Source organism: Zingiber officinale, chromosome 2B, assembly GCF_018446385.1.
Source record: "Zingiber officinale cultivar Zhangliang chromosome 2B, Zo_v1.1, whole genome shotgun sequence".
Lineage (NCBI taxonomy): Eukaryota > Viridiplantae > Streptophyta > Magnoliopsida > Zingiberales > Zingiberaceae > Zingiber > Zingiber officinale.
The window spans coordinates 135,136,885-135,164,793 of NC_055989.1; the positions used below are offsets into that span (position 1 = coordinate 135,136,885).

The 27,909-nt window shown below is 37.2% G+C and overlaps 2 protein-coding genes across 3 annotated transcripts; one reads left to right on the forward strand and one right to left on the reverse strand.

Moving 5' to 3' along the window:
- Positions 1 to 7,710: 7,710 nt before the first annotated feature.
- On the forward strand, positions 7,711 to 17,482 carry LOC122047378 (beta-glucuronosyltransferase GlcAT14B-like). Of its 2 annotated transcripts, none has more exons than XM_042608623.1 (5): positions 7,711 to 7,830; positions 8,021 to 9,009; positions 14,378 to 14,453; positions 14,529 to 14,644; positions 16,444 to 17,482. In XM_042608623.1, the coding sequence occupies exons 2-5, from the start codon at positions 8,418 to 8,420 to the stop codon at positions 17,004 to 17,006; spliced, it is 1,347 nt and encodes a 448-aa protein (XP_042464557.1). In that variant the 5' UTR covers positions 7,711 to 7,830; positions 8,021 to 8,417; the 3' UTR covers positions 17,007 to 17,482. The 2 variants fall into 2 exon arrangements, with proteins under 2 accessions (XP_042464557.1, XP_042464558.1); XM_042608624.1 differs by lacking the exon at positions 7,711 to 7,830 and having other exon boundaries at positions 8,021 to 8,244; positions 8,327 to 9,009.
- An 883-nt stretch (positions 17,483 to 18,365) lies between these two features.
- Positions 18,366 to 25,655, reverse strand: LOC122047379 (transcription factor IIIA-like). The gene is made up of 7 exons (XM_042608626.1): positions 25,528 to 25,655; positions 25,107 to 25,283; positions 24,354 to 24,497; positions 22,418 to 22,697; positions 19,656 to 19,891; positions 18,878 to 19,021; positions 18,366 to 18,728 (listed from the first exon to the last, which is right to left on the reverse strand). The coding sequence occupies exons 2-7, from the start codon at positions 25,281 to 25,283 to the stop codon at positions 18,555 to 18,557; spliced, it is 1,155 nt and encodes a 384-aa protein (XP_042464560.1). The 5' UTR covers positions 25,528 to 25,655; the 3' UTR covers positions 18,366 to 18,554.
- Positions 25,656 to 27,909: the final 2,254 nt, after the last annotated feature.

Sequence of the window (27,909 nt, forward strand, 5' to 3'; positions counted from 1 at the left end):
CACTCTCAATACAAGAAGAAGAAAGGAAGATACAAGTTAAGCAAAAGCTTACAAGATGTGCAGTAAAAACCCTAACCCTAACTTCTTCCTCTTGCAATAGATCCGCCTCTTGACTTGGAAAGCCTCCAAGAACCTTCAAGAACTGGCGATCACGTGCTTGTAGAGAGCTGTGGAGAAGCTGGTGAGGAGCTGGAATGAATCGGTAAAGGGATGCCGCAGCCATCGCACGCCTGCAGCTTAAATCGACGCCAACGGTCGGAACCCGATCGATTCAAAAGTTCTGAATCGATCGGGGAGGCTTTGGATCGATCCACGGATCGATCCAGAGCGCCTCTGTGCTCTGGAAACGCGCCTGGATCGATCCACGGATCGATCCAGCGCTTATCGCGCGAAGCAGCATCGTCCCGATCGATCGGCTGATCGATCAGGACCTCTGGATCGATCCACGGATCGATCCAGAAGCTTTCTGTTCGCTGGGAAGAATCTGGATCGATCCACTGATCGATCCACATCCTGGATCGATCCACGGATCGATCCAGCACTTGATTTTTGCCCAAAACCAAGTCCCAATCCTCCCTAACCAACATCCGGTCAACCTTGACCTGTTGGTACATCATGCCTCGCATCTGGTCACTCCCTTGACCTGCTAGGACTCCCCACCAAGTGTCCGGTCAATCCCTTTGACCCACTTGGACTTTTACTCGTCGTGCCAAGTATCCGGTCACTCCATTGACCTACTTGGACTTCCACCAGATGTCTGGTCAACCTTGACCCATCTGGACTTCCTTCCTTGCCAAGTATCCAGTCAATCCTTTGACCTACTTGGACTTCCCAACACCAGATGTCCGATCATCCTTGATCCATCTGGATTTCCTTCCTTGCCTGGCTTCACTCACCAGGACTTTCACCTAGCTTCACTCACTAGGGTTTTCCATCTGCCTAGCTTCACTCACTAGGACTTTCACCTGGCTTCACTCACCAGGACTTTCACCTAGCTTCACTCACTAGGATTTCCTTCTGCCTAGCTTCACTCACTAGGACTTTCACCTGGCTTCACTCACCAGGACTTTCACCTAGCTTCACTCACTAGGATTTCCTTCTGCCTAGCTTCACTCACTAGGACTTCCTTCTGCCTAGCTTCACTCACTAGGACTTTCACCTGGCTTCACTCACCAGGATTTCCACCTAGCTTCACTCACTAGGACTTCCTAGTCAAGTATCCGGTCAACCTTGACCTACTTGACTCTTCTTCGATCAATATCTTATTGTCAAACATCTAAACCCAAACCAAGACTCAGCTTGGTTAACCAGGTCAACCTTGACCTGAGGGATTTTGCACCAACAAACATGTCATATATATTTTGAAAAAATGAAAATTGTATCGACGGTTATTAAATAATATTCTCACGGACCTGATCACAAACTGTATCTACAATTTGGACTACATCGATGACATCTTCAGGATTTTGCGATAGAATACACTCATCACGTAGTCTCACCATATCATCCTAGAAAAAACAAACATGTTAAAAAAATTGTAAAAAATAATTATGCCAAGTTAAGAACAAATTCACTAAATAAGGTCATAACATACATATGCAGTTTTTGCCGTGTCCTCAATCCACCATTTCTTCGAGCTATAATGAGTTTCATTAAAGACAGTAATCCGATCTTTTCTTTGTGACTGATCGGTCTAAAAAAAAATAATGTGTTAATATTTTAATCAACAAACAATATAAGATAACTATAAAATTAACACTTACACCGTCATAACTATACTGGATGAATGATTTAGAACCTCCACGATGGTTATATGGGAGTTTTCCTTGATTTTCGACATTTATTGCAGATCGTTTCTACAATACAAAATTTTGTATAAACAAAACAATAGTGATGGAACAAATAATTAAAATTTTATATTAAATAAGACATTTGTTATAAAATGAGTTACCTGAAATGCTTCAGATTCAAACAGAGCACATATGTAGTCCCAATCATCTTGAGTCTCACAGAACTCAAGAGGAATATGTTGTCGACGCTCAGCGGGAGGAAGGTGCGATAGCTTCTTATAATGGTTATGCATTTTAGATCTATTGTCTCTATATCGTGCACTCATCAATCGGTCGGTCTCCTTCATGACCGACGATGAGCCCTCCTGAAAACTTATATCAAAAGCAGCTTGAAAAAAGGTTAGTAATAAAGGAGTCGTTATAAATATGTTGAATTACTTATACTTACTGATATTCGATCGTATATCATCCTTTTATTCTCAGCGGGGATGTGTTTCCAACTCTTAGCTTGTAATGGTGCAAACTTCTTTACCGAGAGGCCTAACTCGGTCATAAATGAAGCTGCATTAGGGCCAATGAGATGCCCATCGCTCTGACGGAAAGTAACGGGCAATCTACCCCGAGCACTGATCTGGCGTCGCAGCCGATCAGAATGTGTGCCACGTGTCTCCCTACGTAGCGGTCGGCCTGTAAATGCAATAGTGTTAACAATCAACAGATGAAATATCTAAATAAAATTTTTCTAAATTAAATACAAAACAACTAACCACTGGAAGAACTATTATCTATAGGTGTCTCCAAAACTGGTAAATGTTCAATCCTCTTAGGCGGCATGGCTGTCACATATTCATCATATATAGATCAACAAATATGCATCAACATATATAGATATCTACAAGTAATGAATTAAAAATAAAGGAAAACATATTTACCATGTTCATAAAAATTATTCACCACTATCATCTGAAAGAGATAATTGATCATCTATGTCACTATCAATTTCAGTATCTTCATCCTCATCGTTAAGAAAACTTTGAGCATCCCTAGCTAGCTCCACTTGTGCATTTGGCATATTTATATGTTGATGCTCAACATCTAATCTACAAAGTTGGGATATCTCTAATTCTTCACCAACTACTAAAGTTGCTTCATTAGAAGAATTATCTTGGTTAGTCTCAATATTGAAATTATTTCCGGATTTAATTTCTTCTGATACTTCATCAACTTCAGTTACTTCATATATTTCTCGGTGTTGATCTTTTGCACTACCTTCCAATGACCTCCACGCTTTATATCATTTAAATAATAAACTTGGTTTGCTTGGTTGGCCAAAATGAATGGGTCATCAACGTACCATGTTTTAGAAGTGTCAATAGATAACAGACCAAACTCTTCAACTATTGATTTTTGTTTCGGATTATATTGGAACCATTCACACCAAAATAATTGTACTTTATATCTGAAAGAGTAAAATAGCTGAACAACATCCTTCAACACTCTAAAAAAATCTAAATTGTCACCATCATCGGATGATGCTACGCTAACCCCGCTATTCTGAGTAGTTCTGCGAGCATCACGAGATCTTGTATGGTATCGAATACCATTTACAATACAGGCATCATACAGTTGAACTTCAACATCAGGTCTCATTGCTAAATAATATAACTCGTTTGTGATTTCTGAATTTGTTAAATTCTTTAATTTTATCATTCTATCCCTAAACCGTTGTGGAAAATCTCGCTCATGGTATTGGAGAAGTTGATTTGAATGAACTTTATATGACAGAAGTTGTAGATGTTCACTGTAGAAACAAATAATTATTTTACAATTGTATAATGAAATATAAACAATAAAATTACATAATGTAAACACTTACTTCCTATATTGGTTAACTTCCTTACAATTGTTGAGAATATACCAATGTGCTTTCTTATACAAAGTCAAAGGCAATTTCAGATTATGTGGATTGCCAAATACTCTTGTTTGTTGTGAGAAAACACTTAAGTTGCATGTTACTGGTCGAACATCTTGGTTTCGTTCCGGCCTACTAAATCTTGTCTCAATTTGACTCATATATAAGGAACTGAAAGTCAATGCCTCATTTACAATATACCCTTCTGCAATAGATCCTTCAGGCATTGCTTTATTACGAACATACCTTTTTAGTCTGCCCAAATATCGTTCAAAAGGATACATCCATCGTGAAGAAACAGGTCCAGCTAACATAGCTTCACGAGGTAAATGAACTGCCAAATGAACCATAATGTCAAAAAATGCTGGAGGAAATATTTGTTCCATCTTACATAATATGAAGATTATTTCCTCCTCCATTTTACATAAGTCCGCTAAGTGTAAAGTTCTTGCAGTTAGCTTTTTGAAAAAATCACATAACTCAATTAGTGTGCGGCATATGTCTTTTGGAAAGAATTTTCGTACGACCACTGGAAGTATTCTTTGCAACAAAACATGGTAATCATGTGATTTTAGTCCATGTAACTTTCCATCATTTGCATTCACGTTTCTAGATATATTAGCAGCATATCCATCAGGAAACTTCACGGATTTTAAAAATTGACAAAATTCATGTCTTTCTTCTAATGTCAATGTGTAACTTGCATATGGTTTACTAAATTTGTCTCCAACTTTCTTTAAATGCAATTCACTTCTAATTCCCATATCCTGCAAATCTAACCTTGCTTTAAATGTATCCTTTGATTTTCCATCTATATTAAATAATGTGCCAACCAAAGTATCGCAGATGTTTTTTTCTATGTGCATCACATCTAAATTGTGTCTTAACTTTAAATCTGGCCAATACTTTAACTCAAAAAATATAGACTTTTTTTACCCAATTGGTTTCATCCAAAGATCGCTGTCGCTTTTTACTTAATGTAGGATCTGTCACTTGGAGATCAGCACTACATTTGTGAGCCAGCTCAGAAACTGCACTTTCTATATGTGGTCGGCCTCCAGCAGCTTCTCTATTTCTGCCTGGATGATCATATTCTATTCGGCACTAAAGTCTCTTTTCCTTTGTTTTACCGACCGAGCGTCCAATTGGACATGAAGTTCGTGTTGCGCGATGCTCGGGGAGATCCCGGGGAGTTCGTGCGTCGACCACGCAAACACGTCGTGGTTTTGCTGAAGACAGGCGATCAGCTCCGCCTTTTGTTCAACCTCCAGATCGGATGCCATGAAAGTTGTTGCTTTCGCTCGGCGAGAATGGATTTCGATTTCCTCCTTTTCCTCATAGACTAAGGTAGGAGGCTTTTTCGTAATAGTACTAACCTCTAGCCGCAGGGTCTTCCGAGTGGACCTGGCCTCAGTCTTGACCATCTCGACATAGCATTTCCGAACGGCCAGTTGGTCGCCCCTGACTTCTCCAACTCAGTCATCCATCGGGAACTTAATATTTTGCCAGTAGGTTGAAACTACTGCTCGGAACTCATTTAGGGTCGGTCGACCCAGGATGACGTTGTAGGCCGAAGGGGCGTCTACCACAATGAAGGTTGTGGCTCTGGTCCTCCTGAGCGGCTCTTCTCCCAACGATATTGCCAATTTAGTTTGGTCGATCGGCTGTACTTCGTTGCCCATAAACCCATATAATGGGGTCGTCATCGGCAGTAGCTCGCCTCGGTCAATCTGGAGCTGACCGAAAACCTTCTTGAAGATTATATTCACCGAGCTCCCTGTGTTAATAAAAACTCGATGGATAGTATAGTTAGCGATTACCGCTCGGATGATGAGGGCGCTATCGTGAGGGACTTCCACGCCCTCAAGGTCCCGGGGCTCGAAACTGATTTCGGGCTCGTTTGCCTTCTCTCTGCTACAGCCTACGACATGAATTACCAACTGCCGAGCGTATGACTTTCGGGCTCGATTAGAGTCACCGCTGGTCGGTCCACCGGCGATGATGTTTATTTCTCCCCGAGCGACATTACTTCTGTTTCCCTCCTCCCGAGCGGATGGCCTATTTCACTCGTGCGTGGCTCGGGGAGGATCAATGCTTCCCCTTCACTGATGATGTTGTTGTCGCTCGGGTGATCTTCTGGCATCTTCCCGCCGCCCCGTGGATTGATGCTCGTGTCGCCGAACGGGAGAAGGAGATCATTGACAGTAGTCCCTTGGGGCCGGTCTGGCGATTGGTGTTAGACCACGGTAATCACGTGTGTTGTGTGACGTCGTCTGGTGGAAGGAGCAGAACATAGGAGTTCATACCTTGCCCTTTGGTGCCTTCGACCATTCGGAAGCCACATGTTGCACGGCATGCATCCTTGCTTCCTGGTGCGGTCGGCCTTCAGCTCTAGGCCCCCTTGGCGGTTGGTGGTTGTTTGGCATTCGCCGTTCGGTCGACACCACGGGTTCGGCTAGCGCCTCCTTCTTTCTTGCGGCCTGGGCCTCCTCCACATTTATGTACTCATTAGCTTTCTTGAGCATGTGGTCGTAGTCGTAGGGCGCCTTCCTGATGAGCAACCGGAAGAAGTCTCCTTCGACGAGCCCCTGTGTAAAGGCGTTCATCATGGTCTCGGATGAGACCGAGAGGATTTACATCGCTACTTGGTTGAAGTGTTGGATGTATGCTCGGAGGGTCTCTCTCGGCCCTTGCTTCAAGGAAAATAAGCTGACTCTCGTTTTTAGTAGCGTCTACTGCTCGCGAAGTGGTGTAGGAAAGTCGTTCGAAAATCCTTGAAGCTTTGTATTGATCCGTCCGACAGCCTTCTGAACCAACGCTGTGTCGAGCCGGAAAGTGTGGTGAGGAAGACCTGACACTTTCACCCCATCCGCGTATTGGTGAAGTGTAGCTGCATTGTCAAACTTGCCTAAATGATCTTCTGGATTGGTCGATCCGTTGTACTCTCCGATCGTCAACGGAGCATAGTGCCTCGACAATGAGTCTTGTAATATCGCTTCGGAGAACTGATGATTGATCTGCTCGGGGGATGCATCACTTTGCGGCGCTTTGCCTTTCCGAGTATCCCGAACGAGTGCCTCGTCCGAAGAAGACCCGTGCTCTTGATTTGCCTGTATGATTTCTGAGGGCATCTAGAACAGAGCCCAATGAAATGATATAGGGGCGGGCAGCGCCTCCCCCTGGGTACCGATCGGCCCTTTATTTTGCCCCCAGATGGAGAGCTGCTCCGGTCGGTCCTCCTGTGCCCCTCGACCTCCCGAAGCCGATGTTGCTTGCTGCGCCAGATGATCGGCTAGCGCCTTTTGCTGCTGCTGTTGCTCGACTATCTTTTGTGCTCGAGCCTGTATGAGCATGTCAAGTTCCTCTGGAGTGAGCGTCACTATGTGAAGTTGTCCAACTTCCTCCATCTTCTAAACTCAGATGTAGATACGTTCCCACATACAACGTCAAATTTGATATATACCCAAATTTAAATGAAAATATTTAACTTATACTAATAAGCAAAGTAACACATGATGGAGCTGTATTTTTTTAATTAACATCAAATATTTAATTATATATATATATATGAAAATATTTAACTTATACAAAGTAACACATGATGGAGCCATATTTTTTTAATTAACATAACTTACTTTGATTTCATAAAAATTATTTTAATCAACTATCTCTAAAGAAGTTGCTGCTATGGTAAATAATAATAACAGGGACAGGAGCTTTGTGGGTAGAACTTAAGGTAAAAATAAATTGCACCAAAAGTAAATTAAATTGAATATAAGATGTGTATATAATTATTAGACGTTCAGGCACCGACCCAGGAATAATGAAATATTTAACAACATGGAAAAAAAGATTTAAATAAATAGGCAAATGGTGGTTGACTTCTCCTAAGCACATATGAATTGTTTTTTTTAAGAATTAGTGAAATATTTAAATGCATCCAAAACAAATAAAGTTATTTCATCTCATATCACATAAATTTATTAGCTAATTAGTTTTTACTTATTTGAATAATTTAAAAGAACCAGATAGTCAATAAGCACTATAAAAAAGTTCCTCCAAGTCTTTCCCAAATGCTTCGTCTTGGATGAGTTCGGCTTAGTTTGCGGAAGAATCTGACCTTTGTCGGTGAGTTGCTTTCTCCGATTATGCCCCTTTTTTGAGTCAATTGGAAAAAATCGAACTTGATTGTAGTTGTCTACGTTTGGTGTGAAACAATGCAGAAATAGGGAGCAAAATTGTTTTTTTTTCTTGTTTGCTACAAAATTCCGAGCTTTTGTTGGAGATATCTTACTCATCCGCTTGTGCTCGTCTGCAGGGGAACTGCCGGCGAGTTTCACCACTTGTTCATCTTTTCTGTGGTACAGATTCAGATCTGGTGTTTTGGAAAAGCTTCGGTATCTAGGGGTTTCTACGTGTGGCGTGAAGATTAATTCTCGAACTGGATGATTAGTGTATTTGGAGCAACTGGAGTAAGCCCCAGACCTCAGCGCTTTCTCCGGGTCGATTTCACGCTGAATTCCTTATCTACTGCTAAAAGGAGTAATTTTGCTTTCGCTGCCGCACTTCTTCTTTGCTCATTAGTTTCTTCTCGTATTCCGAATCTTTCTTAATGTTGCGGTAGGACTTTTGCTGGATGAAGTCAAAGGCTGCTTAGTATCTTGGATTGATAACGGTATATCTGGTCTATTGACTATTAGTTGGTCAGTAGAAGTATGAGGAAGAATGGTGGGTCTCATTATGCAAAACCATTCAGTGATAGAAGATGGCTTCTTCCATTCTTTGCAAGCTTGCTCGTCTCATTAACTCTTTTCATGGCAACGGTTCTTGGGTTGTTTTCCTCTCAGAATTCTTGGGAGTCATTGTCTTTGGACGTGATCACTTTTACTAGTCATGATGATTCAGAGGGATACTCTATAGGACTAGATAGAAATCAGCCAGTAACTCTAGAAGAACAAGAAGCTCCACGGCTGGCTTATTTAATAACTGGAACAAAAGGTGACAGTCAAAGAATGAGGAGAACTTTGCAGGCAATATACCATCCGCGAAATCAGTATATTCTGCACTTGGACCTCGAGGCACCTCCACGGGAGAGGATAGATTTGACTACGTATGTCAAGGGTGATCCCTTGTTCAGTGAAGTTGAGAATGTGCGTGTGATTGCAAAAGCTAACTTGGTGACATACAAGGGCCCAACCATGATTGCTTGCACCCTGCATGCAATTTCCATTCTGTTGAAGGAGAAACTAACATGGGACTGGTTTATAAACCTGAGTGCCTCAGATTATCCTCTTATGCCACAAGATGGTCAGTGCTTTTTTGAATTTGCTATTTTATGTTCCATTTCTTATGTTTACATCACTTGGATATATATGTCCAATTAAACTATTGGTGAACATTGTTCATGATCATATTTGAAAATTGATTAGGTTACGCCTATAAAAAAAGAATAAAGTGATATAATATATCTCACTGCAACAACAACCAGCTGTAGTTTCAACTATTTTGGACTTCATCTTGCCATTGTACTTTAGGGAGGGTCATACTGTCAGTAGTAGCTTTGAATCAACGATCATAAAACTTTTGGTGCTGCCTGTGCTAACATATTTTAGTAGCCAAGCAAGTCCAAAATGTACCAAGCTAATCCTTCTTTTCCTTAATTGTTGTTTCTGGTGTAATTGAAAGGGCTTGGAAGGACTGTTTAGCAAAGATAGATCTCACTCCTATCCCTAACAGTTAATGGCACTTCTATTTTCTCTGTATGGGTTAGGCTGATGTACCCTTTCAGAGGCCCACTAGACCACATTTGTATGGCATCTATGTGGAGCATGGACCTGCAGTAAATAAGCCTCAAGATAGCACACCACATCATGGATATCGAGCAAGCCCCCTTTTAGGTTGTTATGAGCAGAGTACAAATCACTATTGGCAAAGTGCTGCTCCTCGGCTTCCCAAGAGTTTTGTTGACATTTATTTGTTTAGGGTTCCAAACAAGTGAAAATTGATCATTATCCCTAAGTAAGGCTTGTATGAAAATTAGTTTTGTAAAAGAGCTTCACAAAAGGAATATAATTGGATGAACTTGTCACTTGAATAACAAACTAGCGTCTATTAGAAGGCACTCTAACTAGTTGGATTTCATCCTTCTAAACAATAGGAGTTGGAAATCTTCAGCCATTTTTTTATCCTAGATGAGGACTAGAATTAAGATTTTAATTTAGTAATTCTTACATGATCTTCTTTTGCATGATATAATTGAGAACTTATTTTGGTTAAAGCTAGCAGCTAAATTCAATGCCCAATAATTTAGTAACTTCATAAATAATCATAAATTTTGAACCCATTTGAAAGGCTATAAGGGGTAGGCAGAGACCAACTATGGAGTTCCTAACGACTAACTTACGCTAAATGGTATTGGTTCTAAACGTTAAGGTGACTAATTGACGCTAGCTTTGCTTGCCACATGTGAACTGCAATAATGTCAAAGCAAAATATATAAAAGCTAACTAAATTATCTAAATGCATACCTTTAAATAAACTCCACTAGTATTATGCATAAAACCCCACCAATGACCTGGAGGTTAAAAACTTCAGCGGTGAGTGTAACAATGCAAAGTGGGTACAAGAAAGAAGTACATGATATAAAATATCTCATGAAATAATCCTATGAATAATAAATAATCAAGGTTATTATGTTCCACCTAGAAATGCATCATAATTATATATGGAATATATAGGATGAATGACCTGCAAAAGACTCAGTAAGGATGCATTGTATATAATAATAAATGAACGCTCATCCACTTGTAATAAAATGCATCATGTGTATGCACATATACATACATAAAAGGTGAACGACTCACAATTCACCCAATATACACCTCATCTAAAAATAGAATGAGCGACATACAATCCACCTAATAAGAAAATCCTCTCATATAAAATGACTGAAACTTACCCATGCACAAAAAGACTCAAGAGTCCTTTATGTCTATAATATAAATAAATAATTTGTTTTGTTAATTTAATACAAGCAGTTACCCAACTCCTGTAGAATGCAGAGCTAAAGCTCTACACTACATATAGTCACGCAGCTCTTTCGGAAAATGGATCCAAAGCTTTATACTACAAGTAATCACACAGTTCTTTTAGAGGATAGAGTCGAAGCTCTAAATTATAAGTAGTCACGCAGCTCTTTTAGAGGGTGAAGCCGAAGATCTAAACTATAAATAGTCACGCAACTCTTTTAGAGAGCAGAGTTGAAACTCTATATTATAAGTAGTCACGCAATTCTTTAGAGGGTGGTGCCAAAGCTCTATATTACAAGTAGTTTATTCAATATTATACTAATTCAATTAAAATTTATCTATATCTCAAATTTACAGTGTTATAAAGTGATTCCTGTTCTTTTAAAACACTTTCCTAAGATTTCCATTTATTATTATTATTTTAGTAACAATGGTACATAAGTGCAAAGAAGCAAGAATATCATAAAAGGACATGATAGGTATCCAAGGCAAGAGTGTAGAATGATTTTTAAAATAAAACAAATCAGTAGTCCAACAAATTTATCTTTAACCTCAGTTTTATTATGCATTAGCTTCTGTTGAAATTTTTTTCCCTTAAAACAACATATTTGGTTAGTCTTGAAATTATAATTTGTAAATTTAAATCATGCGCAAGGAAAATGTCAAATAGAATCAAGTTGGAAAAATCCACCTCAATTGAAGAAATCCATATCCTCATCAAGCACCCACAAAGATCCTTCATGCTCTCTTAACAAATAGATCCACAAGTTATAAAACAATATAAGCATAGATTCAACTTTACAATGTCAAAAACAAGAACCATGATAAAGGGCTTACTTTGTAACTGCACTTCTAGAAGAGGTAAATTAAACCATTTCCCCAATTCTTGAAAGTCATAGTATATTATCCCCTAGAAGTGAAATGAATCAAGTTAGGATAGATGGAAATCACAAATGCTTCTTCAACCAGGAGCTTCCAATAAGGGCAGCAATTGCTTCTACCAAAAAGAGAGGAGCGGTCCTTAAATATATAAACCCCTTGAAAATCCCAAACCATGTGAACCAAGAATATAATTGAACCAAACCCAAAGCATTTAATTTAACCTTTGAAATCCTAAACCATTTGAACCAAAAATACAATTGAACCAAACTCAAATCTTCTAATTTGGTCTTGGAAACTCTTATCCATGTGAACCAAAAATATAACTGAACAAATCCCAAATTATCTAATTCAGTTCAGCCCTAACTTATGCAAATCAACCCAAATCAATTAATTTTGTTCAACTCCAACTTATCCAATTTAATTTGAATTCTCAATCTATCCTTTTAGATTATAGGATTTTTATGGCTTTAGACTAGTGGCCCCCAAGTGATCTAGGATGAAATATCCCTCGTATAAACAAAAACTATCTTATAAAGATGAATTCAATGGGGTGTATCATCCATCATTGCTTAAAAGCATGGTTTCATACCCCCAGGACGTAGCGCAAATGGTGGACGCATGGCATCTCTGGCGTAATGACCAGGGGTCGATTCTCAGGAACTAACGACTTGGGGTTTACCCCACCATGTGCTTATGGCCTGTGTACCTGCATGTACCTCCCTCCATATTCGGAGGGCCGACACTAGGGGGCCGCTAAGGTAGCGGATCTACCTTTTTTTTAAAAGCATGGTTTCATGTGTCGGTTGGTGTCGGTCACTACTGCTAAAAAATATTGTTCTGGTTCTCAACCAATACTGTGTTACACAATTTCAACTGTACCAACCAAGACAAGGTATGTCTTGGCTGATATCATCGCTGGAATAGGTGTTGGATCTGGTGGTGCAATCTGAGCATGAGCAAAATGACAGTATAACACTGCTTTAGCGAAGTCAAGGCTAGAGTTGGACTCTATTTCTTTAAGACGAATTTGCCCCGCACATGGTGCTCACGGAACATGGCAATCATCTCCCAAGATACAACTTTATCTTGCAATAACAGCACTGCAAATCGTAAGACCTCCGAACTGAAAAAGCTTCTTGAACTCCCCAAATGCAAGTATGGAATGCAATGCTTGCTTTGCTTTTAAATGGAATGAATGAAATGAGAAATGAGAGATTTTATTTATACCAAATGAAGGGATAGAAAAACCTCTTGGTTCAATTAGATCTCATCCATCCAACTTGAATTGGATAATTTAGATCGCATCATTTCCCAAGGAACACAATGCTTCTTCATTTGGAGGCCTTCCATTTGAAATCAATGGTTGAGATTGAGCCATTGGCACTTATGCCTTCTCATTTGGATGAATATGATTTGTCCATCTTAATCTGACGATCCAAATTAAGCCATGTCACCAATCCATGTGATTTCTCATTCACACACTATTTGGTTCAAACTGGAAACAACCTCTTGCAAAAAGCAGGATAAGGCTGCGTACAATGGATCCTTCCCCGGGACTCCGCATGGCGGGAGCTTCGTGCACTGGGCTGCCCTTTGCACAATTTGGTTCAAAATCAATTTTCCAACAATAGGAAGATGTCTTTTCTTGACTCATTCTTAATCCATCTTTTGAGTACTTCGAGGAGATGAAGGCCTAGAAGAGCAAGGGGAGGAAAGGAGGAGAAACATCAGGAAATAGTACTAATTGGACAACTCACACTAAGGGTTATTCCCCCCACATAGCCTCACAAGATGGACTAGGATAAACAAGGCAGACTTGGCCATAATAAATAGTTAACAAACTCCGTCCAAGTAACAACAATACTGCCACAGTTCACTGCTACAACTTGTAAGTGGTCTGCGCTGGAATCCTTACATTGCAGTGGAAGATCCATCAGATTCATTAATCTACCAGATTCACCTTTTCAGACCAACTATTCTACTTATGAGCTACAAAATAATTTATGACTTCTTTGTTGAAAGGCACAGATAGGTATTATTAATTTTGCCATTTCACATGTACAGAAAATATGTTTTCCATTGTTCATCATGGTCCCGTTCTCCAGAAAAAGAACTGGAGATGAAAATCAAACCGTTTCATGACCTGGTGCTCTCCAGCAAATACTGCCACTAAAGGTTTCAATTGTATTCCAGCTCAAGTCTGCCCAACTTGAAGGCCTTTTCGCTGAACTTGGTCAGTTTTGATCAACCATGGTAGGGATTATACATAGGAACTTGTATTCCTATAAACACTCCAAATGACAGGGAATGCAAATGTTAGGCTATAGAGACATCAAACAAAAGCATCATTACCACTTTTTGGGTATGTTGAAAACGATCAAATTTTGTTCCTCTACACTCTAAATGGCAATGCAAATGTTAGGCTATAGAGAAAGCTTGCAGAGCAAGGTGGCCGCTTCTTGGGTCTGTTGAAAACTACGGCTTAGTTCCTTGTGTTGTTTCTGTTTTGGGGCTTGCCTGGAAAAGGAACTCTCTTTCCTATGGACAAGGAACTATTTTTCACTTCAGTTCTTTTGAAGAAGAAATTAGATTTAGCCTTGCATCATTAAAATACCGAACATATAAGCTTCAAGTTATTTCCTTTTAGAAATAGAGAATAAATATTTCTAGATTACCATTTATTTGCATAGCAAGATATGTTTGAACATGCTCATTGCTAGTTTTTTTTTATCCTTTGTGCTTACCTTTCTATGGTATCCATGCAGATATACTTAATGTTTTATCTTCGCTGCCTAGAAATCTCAATTTTATTGAGCACTCACCCATTGCTGGTTGGAAACTGTGAGTCAAGATGATTTCTTTTTGGAATTTAATCTATTACTCAATTCACAATATTAACATGAAATTAATCACCAGGACACAGAGGGCAAGACCAATAATTGTTGATCCAGGCCTTTATTTGTCCAAAAAATTTGACGTTTTCACTACCACTGAACATCGGGAATTGCCTACTACTTTAAAATTGTACACTGGTAAGCTATTTTACATCTATTATTCCTTCAGCTATTATCTGTATCTTCATTGTACTAAAGCTGATGTCTCTATGAAATTGAACATGTATAAGGAGACAATTGGTGATCTTTTCTGTTTTTTGGTCAATAACCAAAATTTACTTTTGAGGCACGTTCAAAGGACCTTTCAATGATATCTAAGAGCAGAATCTTAGCTAATACTCTTGTAATTTGAGCAGGCTCCAGCTAGTATACATAATGTAATTTGATAATAGATTTTAGCAATGCTCTTTCAGATCACCATCTAATTACTACCCATCTAGTGTTTATTTAGTAAGAAAGCATCTCTGTCATGAGAAATCTCCTGAGTGGCGAGATGATTGGCTACACTTTACTTTTAGGAACTTTGCTGCTCTGTACTAGATAAGTTTTGTTTTTTCCTCCTTTTGTTCAAGCAAGAAGTCTCACACAATAATGAGGCCCTATATACTGTTGGTGTAGCGGAGGCCGGCAAGAGAAGGGGGGGGGGAATCGTCTGCACAAATTAAAACTACCCTCCTCGGATTTTCCAACTCGAAAGTGCAATAGCAATAATAAAAGTAACTTAAAACAATAAAGCTAAACAGAGGGACAGAGAAGACCGGGAGTTAGCCTGGTTGCAACCAAGAAGGTTGTTAATCCAGGGCGATGAAAAGCGCTGAAGGCGGAGAAGCCTTTTACACTCTTACAGCTCAGAACTATTGCTAGGAATTGATTACAGAGTCGATGGAACAGTTGATATCTAATTCCTAGTTCCAGAGGCCTTTATATAGCCGCTGGAAATCCTATCTCGGATGTCCGAGGCGCCTCCAATAGGGGTCTAAGGCGCCTCCATCGAGAAAGTGGATAAAACTTTATTCAAAAGCCCAACGTTCACTTCTGCCAGGTCCGAGGCGCCTCCAACAGGCATTGAAGGCGCCTCCAAGATGGCTGGCAGCTTTTTCCAGCTTGCTTGCTTCTTTGCTTCGTCTTTCGAAGTCCCGTTCTTTTGGATAATTCCGGTCAACCGAAATAGGGCTCACCGGAACTCAATTTTCGGCCTTCTCCTCGAGCAGTCTTCCTCCCGGCTTAACGTCCCTCGAACGCCGCGCACGTTCTTCTCGCCCACCGGTGTATTCTTCCGCAGCTCTCTCGTCCTTCAGACGCACCGAGTCTGTCGGCTCCCTTCCCGTGTCGTCCTTCTCGCTAGCTGCGTCTTCCGTTCGACTTCCTGCGCTCCTAAGCTCCTGCACACTCAGACACAGGGGTCAAACACAAAGCAGAACCTAACTAGCTTGGTTGATCACATCAAAATAACCACGGGGTTTAACATATACTACAGCGAAATCCAGCTGTAACCTACATATTTTGATCACTTACTAATATGGCAGTGGCATTGAATGCAAATCAGACTAATGGTGTTGTATAATATTCTTTGACAAGTACTAAAAACAGCATACTGATCTAGACGTGTAACAACTGATCTGTCTTGCATTTGGAAAACCTGTCATCTTCCGTTTTGAAGTGGTATGTCTTCTGAGATTGATAGTAGTTTTTCCTCGATAGCAACAATGTGGACTTCGAACCCAGTGGAGCCCCATCATGCTGAACCTGCAATAGAATCAGTTATGTAGACTGAGCAACACCCTTTTTTCTTTACTATTCATTCTCCCAGAAAACCCTGCTTATCTTCTACTAGCTGCTGTTTTTATTCAATTGACTACTACATTATACATTAACTAATTTTTAGTGAGCCAAGACTTGGTTTGTCTTTTTATTGTACTAATTCATGTTATTCATAGGTTCGGCATGGGTGATGCTGACTCGAAGCTTCCTTGAGTACTGTATATGGGGGTGGGAAAACCTTCCTCGAACTGTTCTGATGTACTACGTAAATTTCATCTCCTCGCCTGAAGGCTACTTCCACACAGTCATCTGCAATTCTGATGAGTTCAAAAACACCTCCATAAGCCATGACCTACACTTTATTAATTGGGACAACCCTCCGAAGCAACACCCACTACTCCTTGCATCCAAAGACTTCGACAGAATGGTAAAAAGCGGTATGCCCTTCGCTAGGAAATTTGCAAAAGGGGACCCAGTTTTGGATAAAATTGACCGGGAACTATTGGGGCGATCCAACGGACAAGTCACGCCTGGTGGATGGTGCAATCAGAGATCAGATGGAGCAGAACAATGCTCCTCAAGGTCTGATGATTCTAAATTTCAGCCAGGACCAGGTGCCGAAAGGCTACAACAACTGATGAAGAAGCTCATGTCCGAAGCATTCCGCAACGGAAGCTGCTCCTCCTTGCAGTATGATCAGACTAAGAGAGATTGGATCACATCTAGAAGAACAAATTGACTATGAGTGAGACCAGGAGTGTTGATTCTTTGCTCTATATGCCATAGCACATACAATACCCTTGAGAAGCAAATGCCATGTATGATGGTTGATATTTTTTGGCCCAACGACAGGAAGACATTATCTATAGAAGTCAAAAGGGAGCTTTTATCGAACCATTTGGATCGACATACTTTGCCTATCTAATAATAATGGCTTCAAAGGACTGTTGAGTATGCCACTCAGTGTCTGAAGGCTACTACTGGAGTCACCAAACTATAGCAAAAGAAAAAAAAAAATATGATAGCACTCCCGTGGCGCATCCTCAACATATTTGAGCGTTTGGGAATTGGTCTTGATTTGCTAATTCATAAGAGAGCTTATATCACAGTTGCTCACGTGTTGGATTAACTTGCCCAAACCAGAGATTTTTTTTTTCGAGTATGTTGTATATTATTGTTGCCGTAGGCTTAATTGCTGGATTAACTTTGCCAAAACAAGTAAACATTTTCTTCTATCGTCGTCCGTGAGACTATATTGTCACCGGGACAATGGTTCGGTTAATTAAATATTTAAATGTCGAATCTCAGTTGTGACATACCTCCAGTGGGATGAGAACTTTAAAAATATTGATCGTTCTGTCAATATTTTCTAATTTATATTAGTAGATAGTGGAAAATTTTTATGAAGTTGAACGGGCCATCTCGAGAATTAGTCAATTCGAAAAAAATTATATATCTAAATTATAAAAAAAAACATGAGACTATCTTAGTTTATTCCTCAGTGATTTTACAGTAAATTAGATAAAATCACAAAGACATGAGCATTTACTAGTGTAAATTGGGGCATGTTTTCAATACGGAAAACAAAATCACGAAGAAAAATAAAATGATAATAAAAAAACTCTGTATGTTTTCTCTATTTTTGTTGGCAGAAAAATTTTTAGGGTTTAGAATATTTATGTTCTTTTAAAAAATCTTCTCTTCATTATTTTTATTTGTTTATACGGAATATTAATTTCCATATGCAATAGAATTTAAATCCATACCTACAATTTTTTTAGTTTTAAATTTTTAATAAATAAAATTTTGAAAATTTATTTTTTAAGAGAAATAATCAGATTAAAAACATTTTATACATCTTTCTACAAATATATTTTCAAAAATAAATTTTTTAAATTTAAATGTCTATTTTTTTCCAATAATCAAATGAAAGATATTTTATATTTTTTTCTATAAAAATATTTCATGATCGTTTCTTCTTTTCCTTCAATTTTAGGAAAGGAGACTTGAGAGTAAAAACGAACATTTCAATGGGCATTCACATAATTCCACAAATCAAAATTATTATGTAAATTCCCTAAAGCTAACCTGACCAGAATTGAAATATAATTTGCAGAGCAATTTAAAGTGAAGAACCCAATTTATACATGACTTCAGCATTCGGTACCATTATCCAGTTCATTTGACTTGGACATACAATACAACACTTTATTTGAGACGAATCCTTCACAATGTCAATACAGCAGATGCAGTATTGGCATAAGTTTACTAATCTTCTCAATCTCGTTCACTGTTCACCAGAAAGAAGCCATCTCAAGTACTCAACTCCATTATCAAGTATTGATACTTGCTCAGGTGAAACAATCCTCTTCCTGTAGAAAGATCCGATAGAAGGACACTTTCTTTTCCGTCCACCTCGTGGCCGTGACTGCCACTGCTCGTCGATTTCTAGGAAGTCACCCTGCAACAAGAAGCTCAAAGCAACTCAGAATTCATGCAAACCTAGATTAAATATTTGTTCAGATTCAAACAAAATTCAAAATTGAATTTGCTAACATTTCAGATCACCATGTCAAGTCTAGTAGATAAATCTTAAGACTAAACACTTACTTGGATATAACTGTGCACACCAGATTTTTCATGGTTATCCCTGACATGCTTGTAGGGAAATTTCTTCCCACATTCAGAAAATCTGCATGCAAATGGACGAAGATTTTGATGGACTGCTTTTATGTGCTGTCTGAGATTTGATACCTGCAAGGCGCAAAAACTATGCTTTATAATTACTAAATAGAAGATTGATTGCTTATCCAGAAATAAATTAAGTGATGCATATGAGAAGAAAAAAAGGGTGATCTTCCAATAAATTGTCCTTATCAACAAGTGTGCATTTATGCAATTAATAATGAATGTAGTAAAAGGCCATTTGCACATCTATTTTAACTGCCTAGACGCTTCAAGCCTCTGTTAAAAAAACTCAAATTACCTTTGATCCATTCATATCTGATAATTGTCTTTGCCTAGATGTTTTAAGCTTCTGTTAAAAAGGCTCAAATTAGACATCTCCATGATCTTTACCTTTGATCCATTCATATTCAGTAATTGTCTCCTAGTTCAAGAACTGCTTCTAATACAGGAAAATCAACCTCAATAACAGTTTCAGCATGTCTTAGTCTCTTGCAAAGAGGTTAAGCTTCGAACAATGTCCTAACCAAATTCCTGATGGCACACACAATTGGGATGCAAACATATTATGGTTTTATTTGGTCATGATTTGAACCTCATCCTATTAACTGAAAAAGTGCTACTAGATTGCTTCCGAATAGCAATTAAGCTTTGACGGCCTGAGAGACAGAAAATCGATAACTACACAAAATTCATGTCTTACATTTGAAAAGGTGCGTTCACAACCTTCCAAGTTACATTTTGTCCTCTCAGTCACCTCACTTGCTTCATGCATGTGCTCATGTCGTTTAATATTCTTCTTCAGATGTTTTGTTCCACAAATCACACAATCAACATAAAGGTGAGAAGTTTTGATATGTGCTTTAAGGCATTCTGCATTTGTGAATGTCTTCATACATCCAGGTTCATTGCAAACGACTTCCACATATTCCAATTTAACTGTAACAAAAACTTGGTTTAGCTCGCAATGATTAAATTAGAATATAAAGAATTATAAGAATCACAAAAAGCAATACTGAAGTAGAAAAATTGGTAAATATGAACTATTAAAAAAAATAATGCAGCATAATAAATAATAAGAATGCACATCAAGTGCAAAGAAATCTTTAGGATAAACCAAAAAGTAACCAGAACATGATCGATAAGATGCCCAAAGTGAGAAAAATGTTTGCACTCAAAACAAAATATGACAGGATAGAAACAAACAACAATAATGCTCTCTTTCCTTCAGAAATATTCTTTTTTGGGGGAAGGAGGAACTCAAGTAAACGGGCAAGATCCCCAAAATGTCCCAAAAGCATGCAGTGCCCTTATAGCGATCTTAGAAAATATGCCAACCCACTAAAGAACTAGATAAAGCCTTGAAGTGGCAAGATAAGAGAGTCAACAGGAAAGTCTGCGTAGGGTAAAGCAAAAATAACAATATTTGTACTAAGAATGCACTGTGATGTATAATATGAATAAAATACTACATTGCATGAAAATGAATATGAATAAATGTCATTCTGTATGAATGTCATCCACATACTATTTGCTAAAGTACAGCAATCAATTGACCATAGTTTGGAACTACTCATGGGTGGTATCCCTGTACTCCCCTAAAATGCAATAGAGTGGTACCATGTACCACATGAATACCAAAGAAAGATTGAGTTCATCTTCACCATTGCAGTCAATAAATAGTTGAGGAGAGAAATCAAGTGTGAGTGTGTGTGTAGCTGGTAAAGGTCCGGCAAGGATCTTATATGTTATATGAGTCACCAACAACCAAATAATATTTGTAAATAACATATCCACAACAAATGACTCAACATTCAATATAGTTCGCCTAGTGTTACCTTGTCTTATGCCCGCCAGATCCTAACCAGAGGTAAAGGATCCTCTAATGTGTAGTTTTTAATGTGTACCAAAACTAGTGCAATATAACACAACAATATGACATACAACAAAATAATCAAGCTGTCAGATGTAACTATGAGACATGATATGAATTCAACAAATAAACAAGTCAAATTAACTCGGATACATATCTGCATAAATATCTATTTGCATGGCAGTTAATATGATGTATGAATAAAGAATCTACTAGAAGCCAATAGGATAATAGAAGCAAAACAAGCAGAGTTAATAAGATAATGTTGAAATTCCATGGCAAGAATTAGTACACCAAATCCACCCTAACCTCACTTAAATTATAACCAATCCAACCCAACCTCATGGCTTAACATCCAAGATACAACCATCACACTAGAAAAATCTCATAGCCTCATACAACACCAACATCTGCTGGAAGGGAATAAGAGGAAACAGGCACCGCGACGTCATGCATATCCGGCGGTGACATAGGGTGAAGGAAGGGTGCCAAGTGGCAGAGCTTGCTGGCGGCAAGCTGTGTCAATGGTGTAATTGGTGACAGTACCAGGCTACACACAGACAAGCAGTGATGTCGGGGTGAGCTGTGGCAACATCAAGCACCCTTTTCACAAAGATTAAGGGGACAAAAGAGATATGGACCAAGGGAAATGGAAGAGGATTGCAATCACGTATGGAAAAGAAAAAGAAATGGATTTTAGTTGTCCACTTAACCCAAGCAACTGAAGTGAACCAAATTTGTTCAATTGTGGTTTAACCAGAATTTAACCAAATCGAATATGGTCTGAGCTTAAAACTCACCCAAAGCAGATCCACCTAATAGAACCCTCAAATGGACAATCTAATACCTATTTTGAACCCAAATTAGTTCCAAATCCCTCAAAATCAACATTAGCACTAACTGGTTACGCCTTAATTACATCTAATTAACCCTAGCTAACCTCTAATCTCCTATTAGGCTTAATAAAACTTCCATACATAAGAGAAAATAAACATAAGAGAAATTTAAAACAAATTTACATACTACCTTTTATGTTGACGAAAGGACAATACTTATCTATGTTTCATAATACATCATTTCCATACTAGGAAAAACATGAAATTGATTTCTTTACAGCTTTCGCTCACCTAAACAAGGCATGAATAATAAATCTCCTGCTCCACAGGATATTCCAAGGGATATGTGAAATTTCACAGACTACCATGTGCCAAGGGAAATGGGAAATTATAACCATCTTGTTTCAATTGTTGAGAACCCCGCAATCAACGTCATCTCATTTTCTATATACAGATTCTACACAAGATTTCTCATTCTTTTGAAACCAATTTTCTGCTTTGGTCAGGTTTTCCAAATTTGGCAGCATTTATTATTTCTTTTTTTTAGAACATGGTCAGTTTTTTTTTTGTTCCAAAATTTGAAACTCGGAAAATGAAAACAAACCATTGAGGAAACCAAAATTTGAGAAAATCTAAGATCTGCTTGAGTTGGTTAGGTGTTTTTGACATCCTTGAGAACACTTTATATGATTATTTTAGAAAACAGCCTACAGAACTATGCCAACAGTTATAATGATTTAAAGGAGAGCATTTTACCATGTGAATCTTCATGCTTCTTCAATTTCGAGGGATACTTGAATATCTTCCCACATCCAGGTTCACCACAAACATACTGTTGTTGACCTTCACAAGGAGACTCATCTTCATGAATTTCTCTCACATGCCTCTTTATGTTGGCCTTGAATCCAAACTTGCAGTTACAATTACTAACAGGGCAAGCAAAGAGTTTTCCTTGGTGAGTCAATGAATGGCGAGTTAAATGGTCCTTCCTTTTAAAGCTGGCATGACAGTCATCCACTGAACAGGTAAAAGGCCTCTGCATCGAAATCAAAGATATATGAGACACAAGAATCAGTCGGTGATAAAACAACCAGCACCAAGATCATGCATTGGAAAGGACAATGAGAACAACTTTATGAATTAAAGTTAATGTTAACTGTGATAAGAACCTGGAAATAAACTCCCTATTTCTTATCTATGACTCATAAAACAGGAAACCTTTACCATTCTCACTTTTAGATAGGAACTCTCATAGTAACATCATTTAACTTTAAAAGTGATCCAAAACGATAAAAAACCACAGATAAAGAAACTAAATCAAAACAAACTTGAAAGACAACTACGGAAGTATATCAAACAAGTAAATACAAAACTACCTTTTACAAATAGATGTGTGAAAGCTGAAGCAAAATAGATAAAGACAGACCTCAAAGAAAGTGCGTGATTGAGGCTTTCTTGTGGAGCTTCACAGGAGGTGTACCCATCCTGATACTAGTCCGCTCAAGATAAACATTGTAGCCCCTTTGCATTTTGGAGTTCGTCACATGGGATCCAATGCTTCACGCATCATATCATTATCCAAGATGGAATTTTTTTCAAAATGCTTTATGCCTGCAAATGTCCCTCATAAAAATGTGTAAATGGTTTATCATTTACCAAATAATATGACATTGTATTTAAATGCCCAAAAGTAGCATATTCAACCTCAATCTACAAGAAATTTCATTGGTTAACATATAACTCTAATCAGTTTTTTAATTATACAGAGATAATTATAATCAACAATCAAGATAATGACTACTTTAAAGTACTAAGCTGAACCAGCAATTAACAATATCTTGTCATCAAAATTGTATTGCAAGTGACCAAATGAAAATCTATTGTTTTCTAACCTCAAGGAAAATGCGTGATCGAGGCTTTCTTGTGGAGCTTCACAGGAGGTTTTCCCATCCTGATACTAGTCCACTCAAGAAAAAACATTGTAGCCCCTTTGCATTTTGGAGTTCAACACATGGGATCCAATGCTTCACGCATCACATCATTATCCCACAAGGAAATTTGTTTCACAATGCTTTATGCCTGCAAATAGCCTTCATAAAATTGGCAGATGTACAATCATTTACCAAATAATATGACATTCTGTTTAAATGTCCGAATGTAGCAATGCTCAATGTCAATCTAAGAATTCCCAACTAAAGATTAATATATAATCAGTTTTTTTATTAACACTTAAACAGGTAAATAGTCATAATCAATAGTCAAGAAATAAGTATATTGAAGAAATACTTAGCTGAGGCGGCAGTTAACAATATGTTGTCATCAAAATAATATCAGAAGTAACCAAATGAAAATCCATTGTTTCCTTAACATATAGAATTTGTGATTTATGTTTGATTCATATTGTATGTGTTAGTCAAATAATTTCAAGAAATAGGCTGAAAAAAAAGGGAAATAAATAACTATTCCAATCATAGATATTTGACACAGTTGAACGAACAAGATGTATGATACCCGATATAACCAATTATCTATTGAAAACAGCGAAGGACTAAACAATCAAATGCCTTAAGAAAAAGTCTGACATATAAGATATCAAATAATTGATGTCATAGATAATCAATGAAAAGATGAAGAAAACCAGTGAAACTACAAAGGATATTTAAATAAAACATATAGTGGATATTGCAGTAACCTCAATAGAGTGACTTTGAATATGCTGCTTCAGATGAGATGGTTTGAGGAAGCTTGCACCACACTCTTTGCAAGTATGTTGCACCCTGCCATCCAGCATATTTGCATGATCGACTTCATCTAACTGTGCATTGTCGAACTCATCCTAGATGAGTTTCAAGAGATAAGGAGGAAATTTTAATACTTATTTAAGATATAAAATGACTCGATTGGATTAATTTGGACAATTCAACATCTAAAAAATAATATAGTGCCCTAACAGTACGTCCACTCAATAAATTTAAGAATAGACTTATGAGTAGAATATTATAACAACAAATAACAAGTTGTATAACTATATGAGCTCGGTTATATGGATATTATCCATCATTGCTCTCCATGTAGTGAATCCTCTAAGTACTAAATAATTTAAAGACTAGTTGGCACAGCTCTCCTGATTTAGGCTAGTTGCATTGATTTCTTTGAGGTCCTAGAAATGAACTTGTGTTTTTTCATACGATTTATTTATTTTTAAATTGCATCGAAGCAGCCAGTGCATTAAATGAAGATCTTATTAACATTATGTAAACCTAAGGCAATGACAAGATATCCTTTTTCCTCAAAGTTCCAACTCTTATCCAACTAGCTTTATAATTATTCCCTTTTAGCAAGAACCTCTTTTTTTTCAGCTTTACTGGAGGATGCCAACTGAAGTAAGCAACAAAAAGCAAAAGCCTCTTGTCATAGGTAATTGAGAAGGTAAAATTGGTTTTACCTTATGGTTGGTTAGAATGTGTGAGCGCAAAAGCTTTTTCTTGGACCTGCAAATTCCACAAAACTGACAATAGTAGCGCCTGATGTCCCTGGAACGTGGTTTCTGGTTCATGTCTACCCCCTCATTGACATCAGCTGCAGTCCCTTCAACCGAGGCATGTGATTTAGCGGCCATCATCTATAATATTGCCAACATCTTAGCCATTAGGAACTTTCAAACCGATAAAGCAACAGCAATGATTTTTTTTTCATGTTCGCAACAGATTCAGTGAGATCACGACAGAAACAGGTAAATACAAAAAACAAACCGTAACTATATCAATCAAAGTTTATACCTTCCTATCCGAAAGAATGGAGTTATTTAAATTAAGCAACATGCCAGCACCCAAAAAAAAAAACATGCAAGTGTCTCGCCTGCTCACCTTCCTAGAAATAGTTTAGTAAATTTTCAGCAAGGGATCGGTGCCGTAGGCTGGCGTTGGTGAGGGAAGAACGGAAGAGGACGCGAGGCGAATCAGAGCGACCAAAGAGTTTATTACTAGGGTTTTTTGGGCTGCCAAGTGTTAAATGTAGTGAATTCAAGGAGATCCAGATCCAATATTTTCGGATCAGGAAGTATCGGTATCGGATCCAAACTATTGGAACTTTGCGAAGGTTGTAAAGATCAGGGCCGAACTTAAGGCATGTCACCGGGGACGATGGTCAAGGGCCCTCGAATTTTAGGAGTCCTCAAATTTGACATGCATATATATAATATATATTATATATATTTATATTGTTTTCACAAAAACTTAAAAAATATATTTGATTGGATTATTTTAATAAAAGTCTAAATATATATATATATATATATTGTTGAATTATTTTAATAAAGTCCAAAATATATATATATATATATATATATATATATATATATTTTCTATTAAAATTTAAGAAAAAAATCTAAAAAAGAAATTAAATAAACGATCATTTTTTCTCTTTCTAAGATTTTATTTCATTAATTTGTTTATAGAAGGCATAAGACTCTAAAGAGTAAAGTATGAATCTTGAATGTTAATTTCCTCTTTTCTTCTCCTTTGAATCTCTTCTAATTAAATTAGAAATGTTTATTAATTTTAGTTTCATCAAAATCATTATTCATCAATATCTAAACTTACAACTTAAGCTACCTGCTTATCTATATTTTTTTCTTATTGTAAATATTCAATATTGATTTTTAATATTGTATTGGAGTCAATATTTTATGAATTTTCTTACAGATTTGAAAGAGTTTCAATAAATCATCCCAATTTTAATCATCATAGAATAAGTTATATCGATTGCTTCAAGCATAAACCAGACTTTATTGTTCTTTGACTATTATTTTCACTGTTTGTGTTTGTTTCATTGTTAACTTTGTTGCTAGTTTTCTGTGTTTTATTTTTACACTTGAAATTTGTAATACAAACATGTTTCTAAAAAAATATCAATCTTGGAGTTAGAAAAGAAACAAAAGAAAAAGAGTGGAATATATTATTAAAACTCACAAAGGTGTTCTTCATAAAATTTTTTAAAACTAGCTCTTCAATTGAAAATTCAGTTGATGAATTGCAAGAAGAAAGTCAAGAAAAACTAGATGATCATGTAACAAATGAGCAACAATCGAGTAATAAAGAAGAATTAAATAATTATGCAATCAACAAGCGGGAAGAATTGAGAGAGAATGATGATCATAATCATGCAACGAATGAGTAGGAAGAATTGAGAGAAAATAATGATAATGATTTGAATGTAAATGACTTGACAATTTTATGTATCGAAAATGAGGTGTTAGAAAATTTTGATTTTGAAGACCTTATTGATGATTTTGCTTCTCAAAATAGTGGAAGATATAGATTTTTTCAATGATTATTTCATACTTATTTTTTTTATTTGTAGGTATTACAATTTTTGGAGAAACTTAGGAAACATAGTTTGTATGGTGTTGTATTTTTTTAATAATCTTGAGAAATAAATTTTGTATGGAGTTTATCATATTTTAAATGAAATATATTGATTTTTAAAATTTTCTATTAAACTATATTCAAATTTACGTTAGTAAATTTTTTTTCCTATAGAAGTCAGTTTTCTCTTTTCGTCCAAGGGCCCCCAAAAGTTAGGGCCGGCCCGGGTAAAGATACGCAGGAATCAATATACCAATCCATATTCTAACACTGAGGTTTAGTATGCATGATAGGATAGGATTGGATTGATTAGGATAGGATTAAAAGTAGGATAAATAATCTCTCTTGAGATTAAGGTATTAGGAATTCTATCCATAATCATTCACAATCCTACCTCTAATCAAGTTCTACCAAACGATTTTGATTAATTTTTTTTTGAAAATATAATCATATCCTATCATGCAGATTAAACGGAGCCTTAGAAAAAATCAGAGTGACTCCATGAGCCCAGAAAATATTTTTAATATACTTTTGTCCTTATTCAATATTTGTTAGATAGCATGGGCATTTTTAATAGTTAGAACTCTAAATAAGATTTTCTTTATTATTTTAATATATCACATCAATAATATAAAAATTTATTCAAATATCTCCAATAGAATATCTCCAATAGTTAAATCTCTAAAATAAGTTTTTTTATGATCCTATTCATGAGTATAAATTGCATGACTTCATGCATATTGTATTAAATTCAAGACAAAAAATAGATTTACGTTTTCACTATTACTCTTCACTATAAACTTCAAACCTTACCTCTATAATAATTTAAGACTTTTTATTTAATTTTTAAAATTTTATAAACCTCTCCTACGTTGCATTGCA

Coding starts and splice junctions, on each gene's coding strand:
- LOC122047379 (XM_042608626.1), bottom strand. CDS start 25,283: ATGATGGCCGCTAAATCACATGCCTCGGTTGAAGGGACTGCAGCTGAT. Junction 22,698..24,353: donor TTCAAAGTCACTCTATTGAG/GTTACTGCAATA, acceptor ATTTCGATGCAG/AGGCCTTTTACCTGTTCAGT. Junction 19,892..22,417: donor GAAGCATGAAGATTCACATG/GTAAAATGCTCT, acceptor TTTTTGTTACAG/TTAAATTGGAATATGTGGAA.
- LOC122047378 (XM_042608623.1), top strand. CDS start 8,418: ATGAGGAAGAATGGTGGGTCTCATTATGCAAAACCATTCAGTGATAGA. Junction 9,010..14,377: donor TCCTCTTATGCCACAAGATG/GTCAGTGCTTTT, acceptor GTATCCATGCAG/ATATACTTAATGTTTTATCT. Junction 14,645..16,443: donor TACTTTAAAATTGTACACTG/GTAAGCTATTTT, acceptor TGTTATTCATAG/GTTCGGCATGGGTGATGCTG.